Below are 26,860 nucleotides of genomic sequence, written 5' to 3' on the forward strand. Positions count from 1 at the left end.
GGTCACTAGCTACAGGAAAGATGTCAATAAGATCAAAAGAACACTGAGAAAATTTGCTCGGATGTTCCTCGGAAAGTTACAGGGAAAGGTTAAGCAGAACCCAACACACTCATGGCATTGTCAGCGCCTCTTCATCCTCAGGAGTTTGTGGAAGTTTTGGTATGACATCAGAAACCCTAGCAGATTTCTACATATGTATGGTGGAAAGTGTGCTGACTGGCTGCATCACTGTCTGGTATGGGGCACCAATACCCCTGAGCATAAAGCACTCCAAAAGGTAGTGGACACAGCCCAGGGCATGACAGGCAAAACCCTCCCCATCATCGAGATCATGTACAGGGAATGCTGCAGTCATCAAGGTTCCACACCACCCAGTACACCCTCTGTTCTCATTACTACCATCAGGAAAGAGGAGGGTGCCACAAGACTCACATCACCAGGTTCAAGAACAGCTGCTATCCCTCCACGTTTAGACTCTTCAACAAGAAACTCAATCATTCGAGGACTTTTACTTTTGCACTTTATTGATTTTTTTTAAATTCTCTTTGTATTGCACAGTTGATTTACATTTCTTTATTTGTTTACGTGTGTACATTCTTTTTTTTTGCATTGCGAATAAGTGGTAATTCTGCCTTGCCTGCAGGTAATAGATCTCAGGGTTGGATATGCACTCTTACAATAAATTTGAAATCAGAAATAAAACTGAAATCTGAATTTGAGATTAGAACTTTCTTCCCTGAAGCTTAGAAGAATGAGGGGGAGATTTGATAGATATTTAAAATTGTGAGGGGTATAGTCAGAGTAAATGTAGGTAGGCTTTTTCCACTGAGGGTAGATGAAATACAAACCAAAGGACATGGGTTAAGGGTTAAAGTTTTGGGGGAACTTCTTCAAAGAGTATAGAATGAGCCTGCAGCTGAAGCAGTGAATGCAGGCTCAGTTTTAATATTTAAGAAGAATTTGGACAGATGCATGTATGGGAGAGGATGGATGGCTATGGACTGGGTGCAGGTTAGTGGAACTAGGCAGAAAAATGGATCGACACAAACTAGGACTGAACAGCCTATTTCTGTGCCATAATGTTCTCTGGTTCCATAGTTTAATAGATCCAACATGTATAGAAAAATTTAGGAAAGGGGATAGCACCCTTACAGGCATTGGGCTGAGACGAGATAGTCAAGATTGCTGTGAAAATCTATGGGTTAAAGAATATGTCAGTGAAATTTCCTGCAATGAGATGATACAGAAAAGGAAGAGAAGTGTCAGAAATGGTCCAGGTAAATTTGATGGCAGGGTGGATGGTGGCGGCAAAGATGATGAAATTGAGGAGTTTTGCATAAGTGCAGGAAGCAAGACATTGATGTAGCAGATATAGAATTGGGGGTATGGGGGTACTAGATAAGTTTGGAAACGACATCCATGTAACAAATAAAAAGGCATGTATAGCTTGGGCCCATGTGAGTGCCCCATGCTATCCTTTTAATCTGCAAAATGCAGAGGAACCAAAAGTGAAGTTGTTGACAAGCTCCACACTACCCACCTTTTCTCATCCCTTGGGACTTCTCCTTGTGACAATAGGCATAACACCTACTCCTTGACTTTCCCCATCTCACTGCCATCCAGGGATCCTAAATGGCTCTTGCAAATGAGGCAGGGGTGTACGTGCCTGGACCACTACATTCTGTGTCTCATTGGTGAAATCAACCATCTACCAGGTAACTACTTTGTAGAACACCTATGGTTTGTCAGCAGAGGCTATCTTGATCTTTCCTTTTGTATATCATTTTTATCTCTTCATAGATATGGAAAAGTTAAATGCAAACTGCAATCAGTTAATCCCCACACCCCAGTGTTCTGTTTCCACACACAAATATCCATTTAGTTTTCTTCTGATTTTGTTCACTTCTCCTATACCCCTCCTTCACCTGGTTCCATCTGCCCATCATCTCTTACTCAGTTTAAAAACAGAATAAATGTTTACATGGAAATGCAAATAGAAAAAAGCGGCTAAGGCAAATGCAAGGCCTCTGGAAAATAAGGCTGGTAATTACATCAAAGAACAAAGAACATAACAGCACAATACATGCCATTCAGCCCACAAAGTAGTGTCAATCTATGTAAACCTATTCTACAACAATCTTTTCTATGCACACCCATAAAGATCAGCAAATTTTTTTTGCACCAGTCTTCACTTTAGAAGACAGCCCAAGGTATCAAATGGACCAATTTCAAATAACATGGAAGAACTTGGAAAAATACCAATGAAAGAATGAACTATTGGGGATACTAGCTAAAGGCAAACCAATCAACAGGACCCAAAACACTAAATGCTCGAATTTTAAAATAAGTGGATGCAGAGATAATTGGGCCATTGCAGTAGTTTTCAAAACTGCTCAACTTCTTCCCCTTATTCAAAAGGGGGAAAAGGTGCAAGACAAGGAACTAATGGCCAGTTAGTCTTACAACTATAATTGGTAAGGTGCTACAGAAATCAATAATCAAGGAAACAGCCAATAATTTAGGAAAGCTGTATATAATTAAACTAATCCACAAGGTTTAATGAAAGGTAAATCTAGTTCAACAAATTTTCCTTGAATTCTTTGAGTAGGTAACAAAGTGAGTTGATAGAGGGGAACACAGATGTAAAGCATTTAGATTTTCAAATAGCATTTGATAAGCACCACAAAAGAAGATGGTGTGGCGGCGCACATCCTCATGGCGAACCAGCCTCGCTTATATCGCCAGATGGTGGGGCAGCCGTGGGGAAATGTTGTCATCAGAGGTTTCTCTCTGACTCCAGCATCCCTTCAAGCGCGCACCCTGGGCAGCGATTATGATGTCACAATGCACCAGATGACTGAGCTCCTGCTGCCCTTAAAGGGGCGTACTGAATTTGAATAAAAACAGACGTTAACGACCCTCAACATGGTAGCTGTGTTTCTTCCACTGCTCACACCCCCACATTGGTGACCCCGACGAGCCCGGATGTTTTTCTGGACTCAAAACACCATGGATTCAGCAGAGGTTAATGCTGTCTCCATCAAGCTACCCCCTTTTGGACCCACCAACCGAGAACGTGGTTTGGGCTGGCGGAAGTACAATTTTAACTCCACGACATTTCCTCAGATGCTACGATGTTCTATCATGTCGTGAGCGCTCTGGACCAAGATGCGGCAGCAAGAGTGGACGGCATCATTCACCACCCCCCCCCCCCAGCTACGGGCAAGTACACTGCCCTTAAAGACCTGCTGCTTTGAACTTTTGGGCAATGGGCTTCCAGGCTCCTTCACCTCGATGGGCTTGGGGACCGTAGTCTGTCGGCGCTGATAGACAAAATGCTGGCCCTGGCGGAAGACCACAAGCCTTGTTTCCTCTTCTGCCAGATATTCCTGGAACAGATGCCGAAGGACATCCAGCTGCTCCTCACAGATGAAGACTTCTCAAACCCTAGAATAGCAGCCCACGCGGATGCCCTCTGGCGCACGAAGAGGGAGAACAAGGAAGCCCTCAACTACATGGCACGACCAGGAGCCAGCCAACTGCAAGCCGCTCCCAAGACCAAGCCAGAGGAGGCCCAGAAGACCTGGTGTTTCTACCTCCAGCTCTGGGGAGTGCAAGCCCATAAGTGCTGCCAGCCCTGTGGGTTTCAGGGAAACAACCATGCCAGCCGCCATTGTGCAACGGCTGGCCAGAAACAGCCTCCTTCATGTGATGGACAGATCCACTGGCCGCCGATTCCTGGTGGACACGGGCTGAGCTCAGCGTCCTTCCCTCCACAGCATTAGAGATTCGCACCCAATCTAGAGGTCGAACCCTGCGGGTGGCCAATGGCTCCAGCATCAGGACCTAGGGCACCTACAGGGCACAGATCCAGACCGAGAAGGAGAAGTTCCACTGGAGGTTAGTCCTAGCCTCCATGGGCACCGTGCTGTTAGGGGCTGACTTCCTCAGAGCTCACGGCCTACTGGTTGACATGAAGGGCAAAAGGCTAGTCAACACCCAAATGTTCCACTCAACCTGACTGGACACAGAAGCCCCGCAGGCCAGAAATCTCCACCGTAGCTGCCACCAGAGACGAGTTCGACGAGATCCTCCATGAATTCCCCGCTATCTTAGACCCACAGTTCAATACCACCCTGCCCCAGCATAGGGTCTTCCACCACAGGGCCCCCAGCTGCACACTAGACCCGTGGCTGCTGCCCAAGAAGCTCCAGCAGGCAAAGGAGTTCTCCAGGCTCCAGGCACTCAGACAGCGCCTGGACATACTGCTCCAGTTGAACGATGCAACCACCACCTTCAGGTACCCGGTGCAGACGGGCACGCCCAAGCGAAGCGCCGGGGCCGGCTGCCAAAGAGACAGGATGCGTAGCCAGTTCTTGGGGGGGGGGGGTGTTGTGTGGCAATGCACATCCTCGTGGTGAACTGGCCCTGCTTGTATTGCCACATGGCAGGGCAGCCATGGGGAAATAGCGTCATCAGACATTTCTCTCTAACTCCAGCATCCCTTCCAGTGAGCACCCTGGGCAGCGATTATGACATCACAATGCACCAGGTGACTGAGCTCATGCTGCCCTTATAGGGGTGTGCTGAATTTGAATAAAAACAGTCGTTAATGACCCTCAATGTGGTGGCTGTGTATCTTCCACTGCTCACACCGTCACAGTGGTCATAAATTGAAAGCTCATGGTACTGAAGGAGGAATGCCAGAATGGATGGAAAACTGGCTACCTCATGGTTAACAGAATTGGAGTAATTGCTTCATTTTCAGACTTTAAAAAAAGTTAAATCGTGGAGAATCACAGGGCTTAGCTCTTGGTCCCCAATTGTTCATAATTAACATTGATGACCTATAGGAAGGAATACAATACAAAGTTTCCAAAATTGCTAATTGTAACCAGAAAATAGGCTGGATTAAGTGAGGAAAAGACAATTATTGTGAGAAAGTGAGACATAAGGAACATTAGAGAAACCAGAACGATTATCTAAACTTGAGGGCATTTTTGGGCTTCATTGAAGAGGGTGGAGTTTTAAAACAGGAAAGTTTTGTTATTGAGGCCTCACCAGGAATACCATGCAGTTTTGGATCCCTTACTTGAAGGGGAAGATTGGAGGCAAAGCAAAAAAGATTAATCAAACTAATTCATGGGAGGAAAGCATTTTGGCCTACTGTATATTCCTTGAAGTTTAGAGGAATCATTTGTAGCCTCATTTAACATTTAAATGCAGTTTAATAAGTTAAATGTTGGAATGTTTTCACCAATGCGAGAGTTTCTGATAAGGGGAGATAACTAAGAGGTATGGGGAAATCCAAGAGTGGTGAATCTCTGAAATTTTCTGCCTTGGCATGAGCTGGAAGCTGTAATATTAAGTCACCAGAAATCTTTGTACTTTGAAATATCTGGTCACTACTCGTAACATAGAGCTGTGCATTTATGAAGCATGCTGTGACCCAGTCAAAAATACATGCAGTTGCTGACATTGTTCATGCAGGATTAGGTTTATTTCATCTCTTATTTTTATTACTAACTTGTCCACAATCAATCACGATCGCAGTATTTAAAGAAAGATAAACTTCATCCCAATGAATGTCCTCTTTTTTTTTTCTTTTCTCCACTCGTGCAAAAATTAATATGGAAACCCAAAGAAAGACAGCAGCTTCCCTACACAAACATGCAGAGCAGATGACAAGAGACATTGGATCATGCAGAATAGTCTCTAATTCAAAACACTGGAACAAAAACTCTGTCCTCGAGTTAATGGAAACTTCCACTGTAGAGTTTGCATTCAGCCTCCCACAGCATTTGAGTAGGGTAAAAGATGTAAGAGCTGGCCAGAAGCCAGGAGAGCGAACCAGCTCAAGATAAGAGGCACAGATGAACATCATGAAGTTAGAGAGAAACATGTAACAAGATGTTGAAAAGCAGTGATTTGCCTGACTGACAATTTGCAGGAGCCTGTGGGAAAAACATAGAAGCCCTTTCCCATATTTGTGCATGCTGTCACTCCACAATTTGGATCTAACAACTCCACCTATAAAATTGAACAAAGATCAGTCATTCAATAGGACCACGTGAGTATTACACGGCTTAGTGGATTTTCTTCTGCCTCCATGCATTAATTGGTGGGATCAAATCAAATAAACTTAGCAGAGGGGACAAGGCTTCCATTATTGGATGCCACCATGAGCAAATTGCTGCTCTGGATGCAGAATGATGTTACACAGGAGCAAACAAATACAAATCATAGTTGAGGAGAGCAGTGCAGGACAGATTCTTTCCTTTAAGCATGGTTAGTGGCTTGAACCACTAATTGACTATATTCCTTCCAGATGAAGCACAAAACAGGTTCGGTGGAGTTCTGCCAATGAATTGAGAAGGAACGTGTCAACTTCCAACTAGCTGTTATGTTTCATGAAGAAATATTGACTTTTATACAACCTTGCATATAACTCCTTAAATGTAAACCCAAATCAGACTAAATCCTGGTGGGACAAAGGAAGATGAAATTGGCACTGGAGGAAAAGTTTTTTTTAATTTAGACATAAACACAGTAACAGGCCATTTTGGCCCCAGAGTCCATTCCACCCAATTTATACCAATTAACCTACACCCCTGGTACATTTTCATCAGTGGGAAGAAACTGGAACCCCCCAGTGAAAACCCACACAGACACAGGGAGAATGTAAGAACTTCTTATACACAGCACAGGTCCCAATCGTTGGCACTACAAAGGCGTTGCGCTAATCCTTGTTGTCTTTCTCTGGTATCTTCTGCCCATATCCTTGGTGTTGTGGCTTGGGAGATGTTATCAAGAAAGCATAGACAAATCATCATGCATTCTATACACCCTGTGAGCTGGTGGTGGAGCAAATGAATATTTGCTGAAGGATCCAACTCGAAACATGGGAAATTCTTGTTCTTCTTCTGATGCTGCTCGACTCACTGAGTTCCTCCAGCACATTGCTTTTTGCAACATGTGCACTCTATTTGTGTCTCCAAATAAACAGATTGGTTGATGGGTATCAAATATTCCAGTTCCAGGAGTTAAGCTTCAGGATTATTGGAGCTGCTCTCATCCAGCCAATAGGATTATATTCCTCATCATACCTTGTAACTGATGCAAAGGTCTTGGAGTGCTAAGAGGAGTCATCATCACAAGCCCTGATCAAATTATTGTAACTATGGTGTTAATGTGATCAGTCAAACCAAGTGAATTATTTCCTTGGTGCCAAGGACCTCTCGCCTCTGGAATTTAGCTCTTTGTTGCATATTTGTACATAGTGATAATGAGATTTGGAACCAATTTGCCCCAATGAACACAAACAAAGATCATATTGAGATTATTTCTGAATTAAGTACGAATTGATAACACTGTTCACAACATCTTCTATCACCTTCAGAAGGACCCTCATCATACCCATTGCAATCTCTTCTCACTGGTACCCTCGTACAGAAGGTATAGAAATCCTAAGGAAGCACTTCCAGGTTCAAGAACAGTTTCTTTCCAACAGTTATCAAACTCTTGAACTCCCCCTTGTTCCAGAAATGAAGAACTACTCAGACACCACGAAAAGCCTATCTGTACCATTACTGTCATTGTTTTCGCACTACAACTGTGACTATCAGAATTTATTGTCATGAACATGTCCAAAAAATTTGTTGTTTTGCTGCTGCATCATAGTGGAAACATAAACCACCTGACAACAATAAATAAAAATAGTGCAAGGAAAAGACAAAGTGAACGTGTCTGTGGTTCATCGTTCATTCAGAAATCTGATGGCAGAGAAGCAGTCGGCGCCACTGAGTGCTCGACTTCAGGCTTCTGTACTTGTTCCCTCATGGGAGCGGAGTGAAGAGGGCAGGGCCTGGGTGTTGGGGTTCATTGAGGATAGAGGATGCTTTCTTAAGACACCACCTCTTGTAGATATGCTCAATGGAGTGAAAACAGGTGCCTGTGATGGCACATACCTTCTGCCTGCCCTCTGGAGTTTTTTTCCAGTCCTGAGTGTTTGCACATCCACACCAGACAGTGAAGCAACCAGCCAAAATGCTCTCCACAATACATCTGTAGAAGTTTGAGATCGTCTATTTTTGTGTCTTTTTTATTTTGTAGTATGAAGTCATCTTTTATTTTTTTTTTGTTTACAAAGTAGATGTTCAGCTGCAGCAAGCAAGAATTTTAGTGCACATGTCCACTGCCATATACAATAAATAACTCATCCTCATCACCACTGTGGATTGAGAGCAGCCAGATTGGTTTGGTCTTACTTTTTCTAAAATTAACATACCTGGGCATTTTTCTATCTGCAACACTAGGTTAGTGTGTCGGTTAGCATGAACCTAGCGCTAGCGACCCGGGTTCAAATCAGGCACTGTCTGTAAGGAGTTTGTACATTCTCCCCATATCTACATGTGTTTTCCCCTGAGTGCTCCAGTTTCTTCACCTCCAAAACGTACAGGGTTTTAGGTTGATTTGGGTGCAATTGGGCAGCAAAGGTTTAAATAGCTGAAATTGGCTTCCAACATGCTATAAATAAAATTGCAAAAAGTTAAAATGTTAAAAATTTAAAATTTACTCAAGTCTATCCACCTCGAGCCAAACTAACATAGGCCCTGGAAGCTTCTGCAGTAACAGTGATTGTTCCCAACCTAAGTTTTGGCCAAGTAAATGAGCCGGACCTTCAAATTTCTTTTTCTTCAATCAACTAAAGCCTGAGCTGGCAAGATATGAAAGCAATGATGAATCTGCATAGGACAATGGTTCTCAACTATTTTTTTTGTCTAAGGCCCACCTGGCTTCTAGCCAAATATACCATAGCCCACTCGTACAATGACTGAGCAATATTTTTAAGTCAAAGGGAGCTCTGTAAAAAACATCTTCACTTAATTTATTTTATTTAACATTTATAAAGACCCACATGGAAGCATGCTGTGAGCCACTGGTTGAGAACCACTGGCATAGGAAATAACACATCTGCCAGTCTGTCAAATGTAATCAGAGGGCAATGTAGTGTTGTTGGAGCTGGTTGGCAGAGAACCATGCTTTCACTAGAACACTGGAATGTATGAGCATACCCTCAAATGCTTCAGTGAAAGTAAAGACAATGATTTGGAGCTCAACTGAAGTGTGGTCGAATGCAACCACTATCTACACGCTGTAATTTAATTAAGGTTTGGGTATCTTGTTCAAGATTATTGATGTAGAATGAAGAGCTTCCTATTGGACCAGAAGATGAGCTTCATTCCTCTGAGAAGTCTGTTAGAGGCAACATGCAATAATGCAGCAAGATAAATTGAGGAATGTGCTGGGGTAATGGCACAGCTTTGTTTGATACCAGTCTTTACTGAGAGTTGTTCACGTCTAGATCCACTGGTTAATACAATAGTTTGCATACTGTCATGGTGCAAGCACAAGATGGAGATGAATTTTTGTGGTCTACTAAATCTGGAGGGCTTTTCATAGCCCCTCCAAAATGGAAGAGACAAAGACAGCTCTGGATACTGGCTGGGTCCTGGATCCTCATTTTTGTTATCATGAGGCCCATGCCCAACTAAGTCTCTGAATGGGAAAATGCCAGTATTTCAAGGAACAGCTATTCAGTTATAGAGTGGTGGCAGTTCCAAACTCTGGTGATAATATTCTATGTGGCATTCAGCAGTGAGACTCCTCTTAATTATCAGAAAATTGATCAATATTGCTGCATCTCCTCAGCTTCCTGGAAAATCTCTCTTTCTGAATGTGTGCCAAGATAGAATATAGGACAAGAGTTCTTCACAATCAAGTTTTCAGTACTGACATCTGGTCCCAAGGCTTTAGTTTTTTTTTTAAATTGGCTTGGAGCTACAGTGTATAGATAGCGGTTGCACGTCTCCTCACTTCAGCTAAGCTCCAAGTTACTCCTTTTTTTAAAAAAAATATGCTTGGCCTCAGTCAATAATTATGGCATGGCTGTCCTGGACATGGTATAGAGCCAGGTGCACTCACATCAGGACAAGATTGTGACTGAGGTCTTGGAAGCAGCAGTTAGCTCAACATTGTTACAGTGCCAGTGATTATCACCAGGGTTCAAATGCCATGCTGTCTGTAAGGAGTTTGTTCGTTCTCCTCTGGATTTCCCCGAGGACTCCAGTTTCCTCCCACCATTCAAAATGTACTGGGGTTTGTACATGGGTATAACTGGCTGTCAAAGGTGCGTGTGCCGAATGGGCCCGTTACTATGCTGTATGTTTAAACAAAAACATTCCAGTGTTTCTATCCTTGATGAGTTCACCCCTTTCCATGCACTCAGTGACTTTCTGATAGACCTCTGCCCTCCTCAGTTTCCTGATGATTCTCAAAACAGACTTCTATCTTTTTGTTAGTAAAATCAAGAGATTATTCACAGGAGCAATTATTGAAACCTTCAGGTCAGCCCAGGTATGGATGATTTGTAGTTAACAGTTTGTTTCCAAAGCCAGGTTTGTGGAGTCTTTAACAACTTCCACATTGATCTTCCTGCAGAAAACATTGTTGGTGAAGCTGAAAAGGCCAGGCTGATGGGATGGGTTAAACAGTGTTCTGACCTGCATAAGTTTCCACTGTGATGTATGCATCTTTGCAGACTCTTGCTCACAATATGAAAGAACTGAGCAGATTCCAATTTTGGGTCACGTTGCTGCCATGATGTCTTCTGCTTATTCTGTTGAAAGAGGGCATCATTATGCAAACCCATACGGCATTTATTAAAAAAAGAACCCTGTTTGAGTAATCATTCTGCATTCCTTTGCTAATCATATCTCAGAGGGTTGCATGCCTTCCTATCCTGGCATTTTAGGTCTTAGGGGTATTAATTTGTCTCCCTATGACAATTCCACCAGGATTTTTTTCTTCTTGTACGAAGATAATTTTCCTTCACTTCTCAAAGCTTTCAGGATTGAGGCAAACACACCGACAACTCCAGTGCGTTGGTTCAGTTTCCAATTGAGCAAAAGGATTGAAAAGTATTTCACGCAGCAAGTCAAGTGATCAGCTCCTTCTTAATGACAAATACGATCTTTTGCATTGTCCCTTCAGAAAACACACTAAAAATATCCAGATGTATATTCATTCCATTTTCCAACTTTTTTTTTTAAACCCCATTGCATTACATACATATAGTAAGATAAGTACATTGATCCTAGTCATAAAGAGCAAGCAAATGAAGCTTCATAAAAGCATTGGCTTTGCAACAGCTGACGTTATAGATGTCATTTTTTTTTAATAAAGGAAAAAAGTTTTAAAGAGGGTTCATAATTGATTTATTAAAATTATTTGATAGATGAATGTTCAGCTCTGTGGATAGACTGGAAAGATGGATGTCCAATCACTTTATAACTCTATCCCCATACAGAAGGTCTCGAAGTCTTTTGTTTCTTTCTTGACAAGAGACCTAAACAGTCACCCTCCAAATCCACCCTCCTCCGCCAGGCAGAACTTGTTCTCATTCTCAACAACTTTTCCTTTGACTCGCCCCACTTTCTTCAAATCAAAGGAGTAGCCATTTGTACCTGTACGGGTCCCAGCTATGCCTGCCGGTTTGTGGGCTTTGTGAAGCAATCAACTCTTCTTCTGCTTTACTGATGAACCCACCAACTCCGATCATCTGAAATCAGATTCTCCGAGATCCTCAGTTATCCAAAATTTTTTTCGGGCTCCTAGCAGCAGCAGACCTCGGGCTCCCGGCAGCAGCGGGGACCTTGGTGGGGAAGTGTCAGTGATCAGCAGTGGCCAGCAATTTTTTGGTGAGAATTAAATATTATTTTGATGCTTAAAAAGTCTTATCTTGTTGTTGTTTAAACACTGTTACAAATGATTTGCTGTGGCTACTGTGCTTTTTTTTTAAAAAAATGACTGGTTCTCCAAAAAAAACATTAATTGAAAATGGGCCCAGTCCCGACCATTTTGGATTATTAGAGTTGTACTGTACCTCAACTGCACATTTTCACACCTCGTCCCCTGCAAGGATTCTATTGCTTTCTCACAATTTATTTGTCTCCACCGTATTTGTTCCCAAGAAGAGGTCTTCTAGTCCAGATCATTTGAACTTTCCACCTACCATAAATGTGACTTCCCCTCCACCACCATTAACTCAGCCCTGACCCGCATCTCTTCTATTTCCCACTCATCTGTTTTGGCCCCATCTGCCCCCAGGCACAACAAACACAGAATTATCCTGTCCTTACCTACCACCTCACTAGCCTCCACATCTAACACATTATCCTCTGTAATTTCTACCACCTCCAACAGGATCCCATCATGAGACACATCTTCCCCTCTCACCTTCTGTAGGGACCGCTCCCTCCATGATTCCTTCATTCATTTATCCCTCCCCACCAGCAACTTCCCCCATGGCTGCAGGAAGTGCCACACTTGCTCCCACACCTCCTCCTTCACCACATTTCAGGGTCCCAAACAGTACTTTCAGTGAAGATACTTGTGTATCCACAGGAGTCATCTACTGCACCTGGTGCTCCCTTCTATACATCTGAGAGACTGGGTGCAGAGTGGGAGATCACTTTGCTGAGCACCTTCACTCTGTCCACTTCAATGACAGGGATCTCCCAGTGGCCAACAACCAATTCGGCGCCCCACTCCCATTATCACATGTCTGTCCATGGCCTCATGTGGTATCTACCAAGACCACCTATAAATTGGAAGAACAAAACTTGATTTTCCATTTGGGCATTCTCTAACCAGATGGCATTAAGATAGACTTCTCCAGTTTCTGCTAGCCTACTCTCCAACTGGATGGCATTAACAGACCTCCAATTTCTGCTAACCTACTCTCCATTCTCCCTCTCTTCCCTCTAGCTCTCCACCTCCTTCTCTCCATTCACAGAGCCATCCCTTCTCCCCACTTGCTGGTGTGCCCCCTCTCCCTTCTCCACCTATGAGCTCCTGCCTTTGGAACCATGCTGCTCCCCCTTCCATTTTATTCAGGTATCTGCCAACATTTTTTCATACCTTGATGAAGGGCTCAAGCCCAAAACGTCGGTTATGTATCTTTACCTTTGTTTGACTAGCTAAGTTTCTTCAGCATTGTGTTTTTACTTCAACATTGCTGTCTGCAGACTTTGGTGTTTTACTTCAGATTTATTGTCAGAGAACAAACATAATATCACATACAACCACAAGATTCCTTTTTCCTGCAGGTGCAGCAGAATTACCACTAATTGGTATTGCAAAAAATAAATTGCACACAGCATAAAACATTTAACCAAATAAAAGAAATGAAAACAGATAATGAATGTAAACAAACTGACCAATACAGAGAGAACAAAAAGAAAATCAATAATGTGCACAAGACTTTAAATGAGTCTCTGATTGAGTTTGTCATTGAGGTGGAGGGGTAGCAGCTGTTCCTGAACCTGACAGCACGAATCTTGTGGCACCTATATCTCTTTCCTGATGGTAGCAGTGAGAAACGACTGTGTACTGGATGGTGAGGGATGATTGCTGCTCCTCTCTCTGACAGCAGTATTTGCTGTAGATGTACTCAATAGAGGGGAAGGTGTTGTCTGTGATGTCCTGGGCTATGTCCACTACCTTTTGGAGTGCTTTACACTCAGGGGTATTGGTATTCTAATTCTAGACCATGATGCAGCCAGTCAGCACACATTCCACCACACCTCTAAAAATTTGCCAGAGTTTCTGATGTCATACCAAGCCTCTGCAAACTCTTGAAGAAATAGAGGCACTGACATGCTTTCTTCATGATGCCAGTGGTGGGTTAAGTCCAGAAAAGATCCTCTGAGATAGTGACTCCGAAAAACTTATCACCCTCTCCACCTCTGATCCCTGAATGATCACTGGATTGTAGATCTTTGGCTTTCCTTTCCTTTTAAAATATTTTTATTGCTGTTTACAATATGTAACTGTACTGTTCAATGTTGCATAAAGTAATGTACAATTCAAAAGATAAGAAAAAATAACCTTATAATTCAAAACCCCTACCATGAAGCAAGGTTAAAAGCTGACAAGTAGGAATCAAGTGACAACAACCTGGAGATGGACAGCACAGCACCAGAGCTTCAGAACAACATTAATTCTTTAAGTTATGGTAATAGTCCATAAATGGGCTCCACATCTTTTGAAAGTTAATATTTAAGTCTTTAATGGCTTATCTAATTTTTTAAAAAAACTTAAACAAGACATATCACTTATTGTGTAGATATAGGTAGAGTATTGTCTTTCTATTTGATCAAATTTGCACATCTGACTACCAATGAAGTAAAAGATAAAATTCTGTTTTAAGTTAAGTCAGTATAACATCTTCATCTTAAAATGATCCAACTAGAGCAATTAAAGAGCAAGATTCTAAATTGAACCTAGGAATCATCAATAATGTTCGAAAGATATCTTTCCAAAATTTTTCTAAACTAGGGTAAGTCCAGAATATGCAAACCAAAAGAAGAATCACCAATTTTACATTTGTCAGAGGATTTATATCTGAATAAAAACATAACAATTTAACTTTAAACATATGTACTCTATGGACCACTTTAAATTGCAACAAGGAGGTAGTATTAATAATCAGATTACAAATAGAATCCCACACCTCATCGGAGAATAAAAAATTTAAATCCTGTTCCCAATCATCCTTGATTTTAATTAACGAGGCTATCAACCAAATTATTAAAAATAAGAGATACTAAACCTTTATGAGAAAGTTGTAAATCAAAATGTATATCAAGAATGTTTGCCTCGGGAATTTGCGGAAAGTCAAGGATATGAGATTGAACAAAATGTCTAATGTTAATATCTAAAAAGTTATATTTTACCACCAATTTTTCAAAAGGAAGCAAAATTGTTTTGAATAAAAAGGTTTTTAAAACATTTAATACCCAATCTATGCTAGTCATTAAAGACAGTATTTTGCAAAAGGTTGAAAAAGATGATTAGATATAATAGGGCTGGCAAGAGAAAAACTCTGAAATCCAAAAAAAACTTCTAAATTGTGCCCATATTCTCAAACTGTCTAATTATCAGATTATCAGTTTATTTATATAAAGAACAAGGTTAAAGAAAAATACTCTAAAATTGCCAACATAGAGTACTTTTAGTAAAATTCAGTTCCATTTCTAGCCATAAAGAACAATCAAGTAGATTATCAAAGTGTAACAAAAGATGCAAATTATGTATATTGACTGCCCAATACTAAAATCTAAAATTAGGAAATGCCAATCCACCATTCCTTTTAGCTTTATGAGGATGAGATTTAAGCAGAGGTGTTTTCTTTGCCATATATAAGAAGATAAATGTCAGAACACTTCCAATCTCTTTTCAGTGCCAACCGCTCAGTCCAAGATTCCACCCTGCTCCAGCTCCTTCAACAGCCCCTAAGGCTAGAGCTGGATGAGGTTCCCACCCTGGATGAGACATATAAGGCAATCGAACAACTGAAAAGTGGCAAAGCAGCAGGCATGGATGGAATCCCCCCCAGAAGTCTGGAAGGCTGGCGGCAAAACTCTGCATGCCAAGCTGCATGAGTTTTTCAAGCTTTGTTGGGACCAAGGAAAATTGCCTCAGGATCTTCGTGATGCCACCATCATCACCCTGTACAAAAACAAAGGCGAGAAATCAGACTGCTCAAACTACAGGGGAATCACGTTGCTCTCCATTGCAGGCAAAATCTTCGCTAGGATTCTACTAAATAGAATAATACCTAGTGTCGCCGAGAATATTCTCCCAGAATCACAGTGCGGCTTTCGCGCAAACAGAGGAACCACTGACATGGTCTTTGCCCTCAGACAGCTCCAAGAAAAATGCAGAGAACAAAACAAAGGACTCTACATCACCTTTGTTGACCTCACCAAAGCCTTCGACACCGTGAGCAGGAAAGGGCTTTGGCAAATACTAGAGCGCATCGGATGTCCCCCAAAGTTCCTCAACATGATTATCCAACTGCACGAAAACCAACAAGGTCGGGTCAGATACAGCAATGAGCTCTCTGAACCCTTCTCCATTAACAATGGCGTGAAGCAAGGCTGTGTTCTCGCACCAACCCTCTTTTCAATCTTCTTCAGCATGATGCTGAACCAAGCCATGAAAGACCCCAACAATGAAGACGCTGTTTACATCCGGTACCGCACGGATGGCAGTCTCTTCAATCTGAGGCGCCTGCAAGCTCACACCAAGACACAAGAGAAACTTGTCCGTGAACTACTCTTTGCAGATGATGCTGCTTTAGTTGCCCATTCAGAGCCAGCTCTTCAGCGCTTGACGTCCTGCTTTGCGGAAACTGCCAAAATGTTTGGCCTGGAAGTCAGCCTGAAGAAAACTGAGGTCCTCCATCAGCCAGCTCCCCACCATGACTACCAGCCCCCCCACATCTCCATCGGGCACACAAAACTCAAAACGGTCAACCAGTTTACCTATCTCGGCTGCACCATTTCATCAGATGCAAGGATCGACAATGAGATAGACAACAGACTCGCCAAGGCAAATAGCGCCTTTGGAAGACTACACAAAAGAGTCTGGAAAAACAACCAACTGAAAAACCTCACAAAGATAAGCGTATACAGAGCCGTTGTCATACCCACACTCCTGTTCGGCTCCAAATCATGGATCCTCTACCGGCACCACCTACGGCTCCTAGAACGCTTCCACCAGCGTTGTCTCCGCTCCATCCTCAACATCCATTGGAGCGCTTACACCCCTAACGTCGAAGTACTCGAGATGGCAGAGGTCGACAGCATCGAGTCCACGCTGCTGAAGATCCAGCTGCGCTGGATGGGTCACGTCTCCAGAATGGAGGACCATCGCCTTCCCAAGATCGTATTATATGGCGAGCTCTCCACTGGCCACCGTGACAGAGGTGCACCAAAGAAAAGGTACAAGGACTGCCTAAAGAAATCTCTTGGTGCCTGCCACATTGACCACCGCCAGTGGGCTGATAACGCCTCAAACCGTGCATCTTGGCGCCTCACAGTTTGGCGGGCAGCAACCTCCTTTGAAGAAGACCGCAGAGCCCACCTCACTGACAAAAGGCAAAGGAGGAAAAACCCAACACCCAACCCCAACCAACCAATTTTCCCTTGCAACCGCTGCAATCGTGTCTGCCTGTCCCGCATCGGACTTGTCAGCCACAAACGAGCCTGCAGCTGACGTGGACTTTTTACCCCCTCCATAAATCTTCGTCCGCGAAGCCAAGCCAAAGATAAGAAGATATACAAGTGAATCCAATGAGTTAAAAAAAAGGATTTGGGAATTAAAAATTGATATAAATGGGAAAAGAAACAAAATTTAGGTAGTGTTATGAGCCCAGAGGACCCCAGCAATAGAAATTCACCAAGACAAATGTTACTTAAACAAAAGTTGCTTTTAATTAGCTTTAAACATGAAAACAGGATCAAATTTTAACTTATTACTATTAACTTAATCCCCTTCTAATTATAAGCACACATGTATGTATTGTGATATAACTTCAAAAAGGTTATTTGATTCATAGTCCAATCTCACCTCCAAGTTCACTGGTATCAAGCAAATCTTATACTGTGCACAAAATTTAACATTTATGAATTTCACCAGGCTTTGGTGCTTGAAAGGTAAATGATTACCATTCAGGAAGGTTCTCGTTGGCTTTCAGAGAGAGATTGGACACAAACTGATTCCTTCTGATCAGCCACGCCAGTGTCTTGCTGAAGAAACTTACCCCATCAGGGTTTTCCAGATAACCTCTTTCTTTCAGGACACCAGAGTTCCTTTTCTGTTTCTCTTTTTTTCAAGTGAAACATTATACAGCCAGCCATCTCCTCTTGTATAGACCACAAGCGCTTTGACCAGGCTAAACTAAGAACTCACAACCCATCTTCAAAATGAGGTTTTTCCACAAGCTTGTCACATTCCAGTCCCAGCTGCTGCTGTTGAACTGTGGAATTGAATTCTCTCTCACACAGAGAAAACCACACGACTCTCTTAGAACACCAAACTGCGACACCGGACCCAATTTTCTGAGTTCGTTCATCTGTTGCTTTCCAAAACCATAATCCATTACTCCACAGCATGTCCAATTAACACCTACTTGTAAAGTCCTTATAGGCATTCTTCAAAGTTTCTTCAAAGGCACCCAGAGCTCTGACATTTTAAATGAGATTTGTTTTTTTAAGTATTTGTATCTGTGTGTGACCTAGCTAAAAAACCTGGCCCAATTTATCTCCTTTAAAACATATATAACATATAACAATCTGTCACAGTAGGCTTTCTTTTTCTGTAGTCAACAATCAGCTTCTTAGTTTTGGTGGTATTGAGTGCAAGGTCATTGTTGGTGCACCATTCAGTCAAGTTTTCAATCTCCATCCTGTCTGCTGACTCTTCCCCTTCCTTTACACAAGCCAGTATCATCAACAAACTTATAGTTGTATTGTCATACCCTGCCTCACAGTCAGAGGTGTAAAGTGAGTAAATGGATTGTTGTCCTTAGAACAAAGGAGCTTCTGATATATATAAAAAATTTAAATCATGAATGCTATTGAAGATCTAAGAAACCTGGAAAGAATGCAATTGCCTGAAGTCACTTCAGTTGAGACAATTTATTCTAAAGCTTTATATGGTTAGTGATTAGCATGCATAAGACAAATTGACAGATTATGGTGGATACAAATTAAAGCACAGACTTGGGAGTTGGATAAATATCTGAAAGGGCAGGATTTGTCAAACATCAAGGTAAGGGTGATAAGATTGCTTTCACATATAACTATTTAACAGGCTCTATGTCCTCATTTCATATCATAACCATTTAGTTGTTTGTAGACCTTAAGTGAGTAAATCTATTTTAAAAATTACTACATTTCAGAGATTATGAAGCAAAGTGAGATGTCCCAATAACAGGAAATACAATAAAAGGATTCCATGTCTATATCACCACATCCATTTAAAAAGACTGAATAATAGAAGTCACAGATTTCAAAAGCTTTTCTTGCCCTGAGGATTCAAATTTCTCTCTCCTCAAGAATGTATTTTACCTGCTAAAATGTCCAATTAAACACCACTCAGCATTGAACATATTCAACACAGTCCAGCTGTTTTCACTTAATCAGACTTCAATCAGTGGATGCAGACATGAAGTCTGGAAATCTGGTAAATTTCTAGCATCAGTCTAACCTAATCTTGTTTTTCTGCACAATTTTTATAAGAAACAGTATCACTGTTATCAATCAACTTTTTAATCAAATGCAGTGAACTTTTAGATTTACACTGCACAAATTTAATTCCTTTGGGAAAATAATCAAAAAGTGTTTTGAAGGATTTTCTGAAGGAGATAATCACCAGTGAATACAAAGACAAGTTGTGAGATCAGCTGAGACATATTCAGTCCACTAATGGACAGAGAAGGTGCAATTTTTCCCTCATGTATTGTCCACAAAGCAAAGATTTCTAATTCACCTGAAATGAGAACAATTTGTGAATGTGCACTGGGAATATTTTCCAGGAGGTATTTTCCCATGATTCAATTCTCCAGATTGGAAAGATGGAATAGCAATTTGTACACAGGTGTGACTTGAACAGTAAATGCATTTTTTTTCATAATTACTAACACTATTTACTCCTTTATATATCAACCAAGACAACATTTAAGCAATTTTAAATATGTTGAATTTGTAAACTGCAATGTGGCTCAGGAAAGATATCAGAGATTGACCTTGAAGTATTTTCAATTAAATATTCAACTGTTTTGTCTTGATGGAATGGTCATTCAACTGTTTTGTCAGGATGAGGTAGAGGAAGGGTAGGAGATGCAGCACACCTTTTATTGAGTCGGTGAATGGAGGGGAAGACTGGAAGGAGCAATGCCCACATGACTTTGATTACCTGCTCTGAGGAACAAAAGAAATATTTCAAAACTTTGTAAATACTTTTTTTTTTAAAAAGCTGTTAGAAATCTGGTTAGTATTAAGAAAACTTCAAATCAGTCTTCGTGTGTGATGAACATATTCAAATTTAAATGAGTTTCTTTTGCCTAATGATGTTTTTTAAATGCCCTAATCTTCAGGTTTGCATTTGTGCAGTGCAAATCTATAGCCCCTTTCACACTTGCAAGTGATCCCAGGAATTAACTGCCAATTAGCCTTTAAGGTGTCCAGTGTGAAAGGAAAATCTTTTCAACACAGGTGTCAAATTATGTCATCTCAAGCTGGAGATTGACAGCCTCAACCCCTAGAACAATCCCAGGCATCTGCAGACGCCGTCAGGCAAGAGTGAAATGGGCATCTGCATTGTGGGATTGAAATTACCCATGTTTTTTTCATGAAGGAAGATTAAAATGAAGGTATAAACTTTGCCGTGGGAAAGTCGCAGCGGGGGAGCAGGGGTGGGGGTGGAGGAGAAAGGCAATAAATAGCAATAGTGGACAATTTTTAAATAGCGTAGGAAAATTGGTAGCACCATAGAGCTCAATTTATAAAGACCATGGGAAAAAGCAATGACAGACCCGACTTCCCAGAATGCTGTGCGGCAGAGAAACTGCCCTACAGGAATGCTCCGTGCGTGCAGCCCTTTCTCTGCCGCACAACATTTTGGGAAGGCAAGTTCGCCATTGCTCCCCCCCCCCCCCCCCCCCACCATGGTATCGTGATCGTACTACCAGCTTTTCCAAGCTGTATAAATTGTACAAGATGCACGGTTTGAGGCGTTATCAGCCCACTGGCGGTGGTCAATGTGGCAGGCACCAAGAGATTTCTTTAGGCAGTCCTTGTACCTTTTCTTTGGTGCACCTCTGTCACGGTGGCCAGTGGAGAGCTCGCCATATAATACGATCTTGGGAAGGCGATGGTCCTCCATTCTGGAGACGTGACCCATCCAGCGCAGCTGGATCTTCAGCAGCGTGGACTCGATGCTGTCGACCTCTGCCATCTCGAGTACCTCGACGTTAGGGGTGTGAGCGCTCCAATGGATGTTGAGGATGGAGCGGAGACAACGCTGGTGGAAGCGTTCTAGGAGCCGTAGGTGGTGCCGGTAGAGGACCCATGATTCAGAGCCGAACAGGAGTGTGGGTATGACAACGGCTCTGTATACGCTTATCTTTGTGAGGTTTTTCAGTTGGTTGTTTTTCCAGACTCTTTTGTGTAGTCTTCCAAAGGCGCTATTTGCCTTGGCGAGTCTGTTGTCTATCTCATTGTCGATCCTTGCATCTGATGAAATGGTGCAGCCGAGATAGGTAAACTGGTTGACCGTTTTGAGTTTTGTGTGCCCGATGGAGATGTGGGGGGGCTGGTAGTCATGGTGGGGAGCTGGCTGATGGAGGACCTCAGTTTTCTTCAGGCTGACTTCCAGGCCAAACATTTTGGCAGTTTCCGCAAAGCAGGACGTCAAGCGCTGAAGAGCTGGCTCTGAATGGGCAACTAAAGCGGCATCATCTGCAAAGAGTAGTTCACGGACAAGTTTCTCTTGTGTCTTGGTGTGAGCTTGCAGGCGCCTCAGATTGAAGAGACTGCCATCCGTGCGGTACCGGATGTAAACAGCTTCTTCATTGTTGGGGTCTTTCATGGCTTGGTTCAGCATCATGCTGAAGAAGATTGAAAAGAGGGTTGGTGCGAGAACACAGCCTTGCTTCACGCCATTGTTAATGGAGAAGGGTTCAGAGAGCTCATTGCTGTATCTGACCCGACCTTGTTGGTTTTCGTGCAGTTGGATAATCATGTTGAGGAACTTTGGGGGACATCCGATGCGCTCTAGTATTTGCCAAAGCCCTTTCCTGCTCACGGTGTCGAAGGCTTTGGTGAGGTCAACAAAGGTGATGTAGAGTCCTTTGTTTTGTTCTCTACCGTGCATCTTGGCGCCTCACAGTTTGGCGGGCAGCAGCCTCCTTTGAAGAAGACCGCAGAGCCCACCTCACTGACAAAAGGCAAAGGAGGAAAAACCCAACACCCAACCAACCAATTTTCCCTTGCAACCGCTGCAATCGTGTCTGCCTGTCCCGCATCGGACTGGTCAGCCACAAACGAGCCTGCAGCTGACGTGGACTTTTTACCCCCTCCATAAATCTTCGTCCGCGAAGCCAAGCCAAAGAAAAAAGAAGAAATTGTACACGATTGCGCTACAAACTTTCCCACCCTGTTTAAAAATTGTCTGCTATTGTTATTTATTGCTAACACTTTCCCACTGTCCTTTATAAAGGTTTGTATTGGTCAGTACAAGAACAGGGGTTGAAGGGCTCATACTGTGTTATACATAAAGCTTAATTATGTTATAATTAGCCATGATTAATTTTGTTCAAATACAAGATCCTTGACTTGGATTTAGGGCAGATCCAACATCACTCAATGCATCATGATGTCACCAGTAGAAGGTGGAATAGTCCTAACCCCAGGGAAGGCTCCTTGCAAGTGTGAAAGTGTCCCAGTTAGAAGTGGTCGAGTGAAAAGCCAAACCCCCCAGAGCTATCCCAGGACACTGAACATCCAATTTAGTGGGACGCAAGTGTGAAAGGGGTTTATAAGTTCCACTGCATTTAGTTAAAAAGTTGATTGTTAACAGTGATACTGTTTCTGCAACCAGCCCTGCTAGTTGTAAATAAATCATTTGAAATAACAGGTTACACTTTTAAACAAATTTCATGATTTACCACAATTAGCTTTGAAACATGCCAATGCTACTTTGTGTCATTTCTATCCAAACTATCTCCTATATCCTGTGGTATGTATGGCTTTATAACCAATTTGAATTTCAAATTTTAAAATTGTACTCATTTTTTGCCTACCCTTTGTTAATTACTTTCTCTCAATCCAAAGCTTCCTGCTTCCCTTGTTCAAAATCCATACAAAACTGGTGCCTCGTACAATAAATACAAAAGATTTTAAGCCCACACAACTTGTAAGTGATGATACAACTGTTATAATTTCTGTAAACTTTCACCTGATTTATGAAGAGCATTGGGAAATAGAATCAATTAGATTGTTGGGTTGGGAAATAAAGTTAAATAAAGCTGAAAGGACATTGTGCACAAGTCGACAGGCCAAGAAGCAAGTACAATTGGTAGAAATAAAACATGAAAGTCTGCAGACACAGTGAGTGAATGAAAACAATGGGGCAGATGTCATGAATTCTAGCAGAAGAGCAAGAGACTAATAGTTAAATAGTGCCAATAAAGAACTAGCTATCAAAAGATTACAGATAACAGAAAATGGTAAAATAAGTATATGTCAAGAGTAAGCACAGAACAAAAATATAAACATGGAAAATCAGAAAGGTGAAGAGGAGTCCAGAAGATACAATGGGCCTTGGGCAAGGAATAATAAAAACTTAAAGAAATTAGCCAATAAAAATTATCATCATTCCAATACAAGATACTTCTGCATTGGTGTATCAACCAAAACATGAGTGAAATATGAGAATTGCAGACCCTGCGATTGTTATAGGTGGATTGTGAAGAAATACATGGACCCCCCCCCCCCCCCCCCGCCTGTCTGCAATATTGTGGATTGTATGTTGTCATGTGTCCATCTGAAACTTATTCAGAAGTCAGAGGTAAAACACAGGATTCTGTTGACACCGTGGTTAAGTGAAAAAACACAAATGCTGGAGAAACTCAGCAGGTCAAACAGGGCCTTTATGTAGCAACGGTGAAGATATATCACCAATGTTTCATGAAGGGCTCAAGCCAGAAACATTGGTGATGTGTCTTCACCTTTGCTACATAAAGGCACTATTTGGCCTGCTGTGTTTCTCCAGCATTTGTGTGTTTAATCAGAAGTCACATCATCCGTCATTCAATGTTGGACTCTGGCCACCCATCAGCGCACCCTGCTGTTGGCTCCTTTAAATTACTCAGGGTCATCATTGGCTAAACGCCCAGCTCAGAACTATATATAAAACATTGATGCACAACACATTCTCTCTCTGCTTCATGGTCCAAGCCCGATGTCATTCCACACCAGGTTGCTACTGTTGACATCACTGGACATGTCGCGGGTAAGGTGTGCACTACGTTTAAGATAAGCTATAGTACTGCAAATAGATTAGTGCTTGCAGAGAGGCCCCACCCGCCACCCCCCACCCCCCCCCCCATCACTTCCTCGTTAATACAGGGAACTGGGAGCATGCTTTAAGCCCATCTTGTTAGTGTTAGTAACTTAACACTGAACTGCACCCTGAGGTACAGGGGTCAGGAGTGTCTGCTGAAAACCCTGTCTGTCTGTGAGTGTAAAAGATTGGCAGTCACGGGTATCAGAGTCCAACCAGGGTCCGATGTGAATGTCTATATAATTGTTTAGTAATATAGTAATTAAGTATCGTTTAACATTCTCCCATGTGTTCATTAAAGTTACCTGTAATTGTAACACTCGTGTCCAGACTCGTATCTCTCGGAACCCACTGAACCCGATACCTTCCAACCACAACAGTGATTGTAATAACAACACAGAAATGCTGGACAAACTCAGCAGATCTCGCTGCATTCACAGGAAGCAAAGATATACAACCTACATTTCAGGCCACGAAAGGCCAAAAGAGATCACACAAATGAGCATGAGAGGGGGAAAATACATCATCCAATTTTACAATCTCTAATTCTGCAGAAAATTTGCACATTCAGTAATAAATTCAAGTTATTAATGTGTCAGTGAGTTCATCCATTGTACATTTACAACCTGCACTAGTCAAGACAACATTGTAATATTACTTCAAATAATCTTGATCTCTTGGCATAGCAAGAAGAAAAATCAGATTTTTTTTTTCAGTTTTCCACCAATCCATACATGTCAAAGTTTAATTATGCAAGACTCAGCTCTGGTCATTCATGAAACAAGAGCCCATGAATACTTACTTCATGAAAATGGCCACTTCAGCAAAGTAATTGAGGCCAAATACCAACTCAGTCACCAACAAAACCTGGATCACTTGACAGAGAGGTAACCAAGGAAAATGGAGTCAAAAAATTCAAACTGCATTGTCATCACAAATACCAATCTATCATCATGTTTTCTTGGACAATTTTGCTCATCCTTCATGCAGACTTGGACCAAAATCTAACAAGAGGCATAAGAAAGTGAGAATAACTGCTCTTGACATCAAGGACATCTGTAGTACCAGACAATCTAGGTAAAATTCAGGATGGGGGAGGAGGGGGATGATAACTCTTCTCCAGCTCTAGGTACAGCTGGAGCAAAGGATTGTTTATGCTAATTGAGACCAGTTCACTCAGTCCCAAGTCATCACTGTACAAGTTCCTTAATCCACATTCAGCTCTTTCCATGAATTCCTTACATTTCAAAATCACTGGCACTGATGATTGATTATGCTGAAATCAATTGAGAACACCTTTGAAAATGAAGCAGATTATACCTGCAATGAGCAAAAGCTCAATCCAATTCATCTCGGATCTGAAAACTGGCAAGAAAATTTATACAGATTGGTGCCAGACAACCACCTCCAACAAGCAAGCATAACAAACTATCCTTGGAAAACAATTTATTACCAGTTTAAATTGTTCCCCTACCCCACCCACACCTAATCACCACCAACAAAAGAATTATCTGAACACAGAACAAATCTGAGTTCCTGAGGCAAGAGATTAAGTTTTTCAAATCTACGAGACAAAATTCATAAGTGTGATGGAAAATGCTTGCCTGTATCAATGTTGTTCTGACAACATACCTCAGATTGGATACTACTGTATTTATTGTCATGTATTGAAACAGAAATATAATATTCATAAAATTGTCTTTAGTCCATTACAGTCAGAGAAAGAGAAGCAAAAGAGAGTCCCCCTCAGAGTCACTGAGTGTCCATGGATTCACCTCCAGTGCTCCCGCAACTTCTGCAGCCCACAGAACCCAAGTTCAGTTCAAACAGTGGACAATTGGACCCAAGATCAAAACCTCTGACATTATGAGGAAGCCTTCAGGGCCTAGGGACCTTCGGGAGCCCTTCTTTCCCTCAACACCTTCTCGAATCCCAGATCCAATACCTGGTTCTCATGAGCCAGACTCCAGCAGTGAGTCCTTTGACCTCAAGTCACCAGCAGCCTGCAGCCTGTGTGCATTCCTTGCCCAGAAGTCACCAACAGCTCAACACCATCCTGGACAAAACAGCGTACTTCATTGACAACCCAAAATATTCAGTCCATAAATTAGCCAGGCACGTTGGCTGCAATCTATAAACCATCAATAAAATATACTGGAGTTGCTCACTTCAACCAATTCAATGATGCATTGCAAACCCACAACTGTGAATCACAAGAAGAGTGAGGACATTGGGTGCATGGGACCAAATCTTCAAATTCCTCTCCAGGTCATATCCTAGCCTGAAAATATATCATCATTCCTACAGTGTTACAAGAGCAAAGTTCAAGAACTCAAAACCTTCTCACAAGCACTAAAGCTATACAAGAAAATAGCTCAAAAGCTTGTCAACGTCAATTACAGGTGGACAATAAATGCTGTCCTTTCCAATGACACCCACATCTCACTTGTATATTTAGAAGGAAAAAAACTACAAATAATATTTACCCTGAGACTTGACATATATTAAAGGACAGAAAATGAAAGGTTTCATAAACCAGAAACATGAATGAGCAAAAAGAACAAAAGTACTACTTTCGCATTCAGTCATTCCTTCTTCACCAAATTAAAAATCACTTCAGGTTTTTCATATTTACTAGAAAGTAAATCCAAAGAAATTCTTCCAGCACATTCCATTTAGCTTTGAAGAAGTCTCACCACCTCCCAGTTTGTGACTATTTTTTTTAAATAGAAAAGTATAATTTTTTAAAAATTTATACATACAGCATTGTAACAGGCCATTTCAACCCTTGAGTCCATGCCACCCAATTTACCTACACCCCCCCCCCTCCCCGGTAAGTTTTGAAAGGTGGGAGGAAACTAGAACCCCCAGGAAAAACCCATGT

At 41.9% G+C, this 26,860-nt stretch overlaps 1 protein-coding gene across 7 annotated transcripts in view; it reads right to left on the bottom strand.

Annotated features, from left to right (window-relative positions):
• jmjd1cb (jumonji domain containing 1Cb) overlaps nucleotides 1-26,860 on the bottom strand; it is a 251,954-nt gene that overhangs the window by 215,179 nt on the left and 9,915 nt on the right. The window contains exons 2-3 of one of the 7 annotated variants that reach the window (XM_069900765.1): nucleotides 11,526-11,713; nucleotides 10,563-10,678 (exon numbers count right to left, since the gene is read on the bottom strand). The exons of 5 other annotated variants lie outside the window; for them this stretch is intronic. In XM_069900765.1, the coding sequence (XP_069756866.1) occupies nucleotides 10,563-10,592 (30 nt within the window). In that variant the 5' untranslated portion in view covers nucleotides 10,593-10,678; nucleotides 11,526-11,713. The remainder of the gene's footprint in view (nucleotides 1-10,562; nucleotides 10,679-11,525; nucleotides 11,714-26,860) is intronic. One more of the 7 variants, XM_069900766.1, reaches the window with a different exon arrangement.

The sequence above is a fragment of the Narcine bancroftii genome, chromosome 10, assembly GCF_036971445.1.
Source record: "Narcine bancroftii isolate sNarBan1 chromosome 10, sNarBan1.hap1, whole genome shotgun sequence".
Lineage (NCBI taxonomy): Eukaryota > Metazoa > Chordata > Chondrichthyes > Torpediniformes > Narcinidae > Narcine > Narcine bancroftii.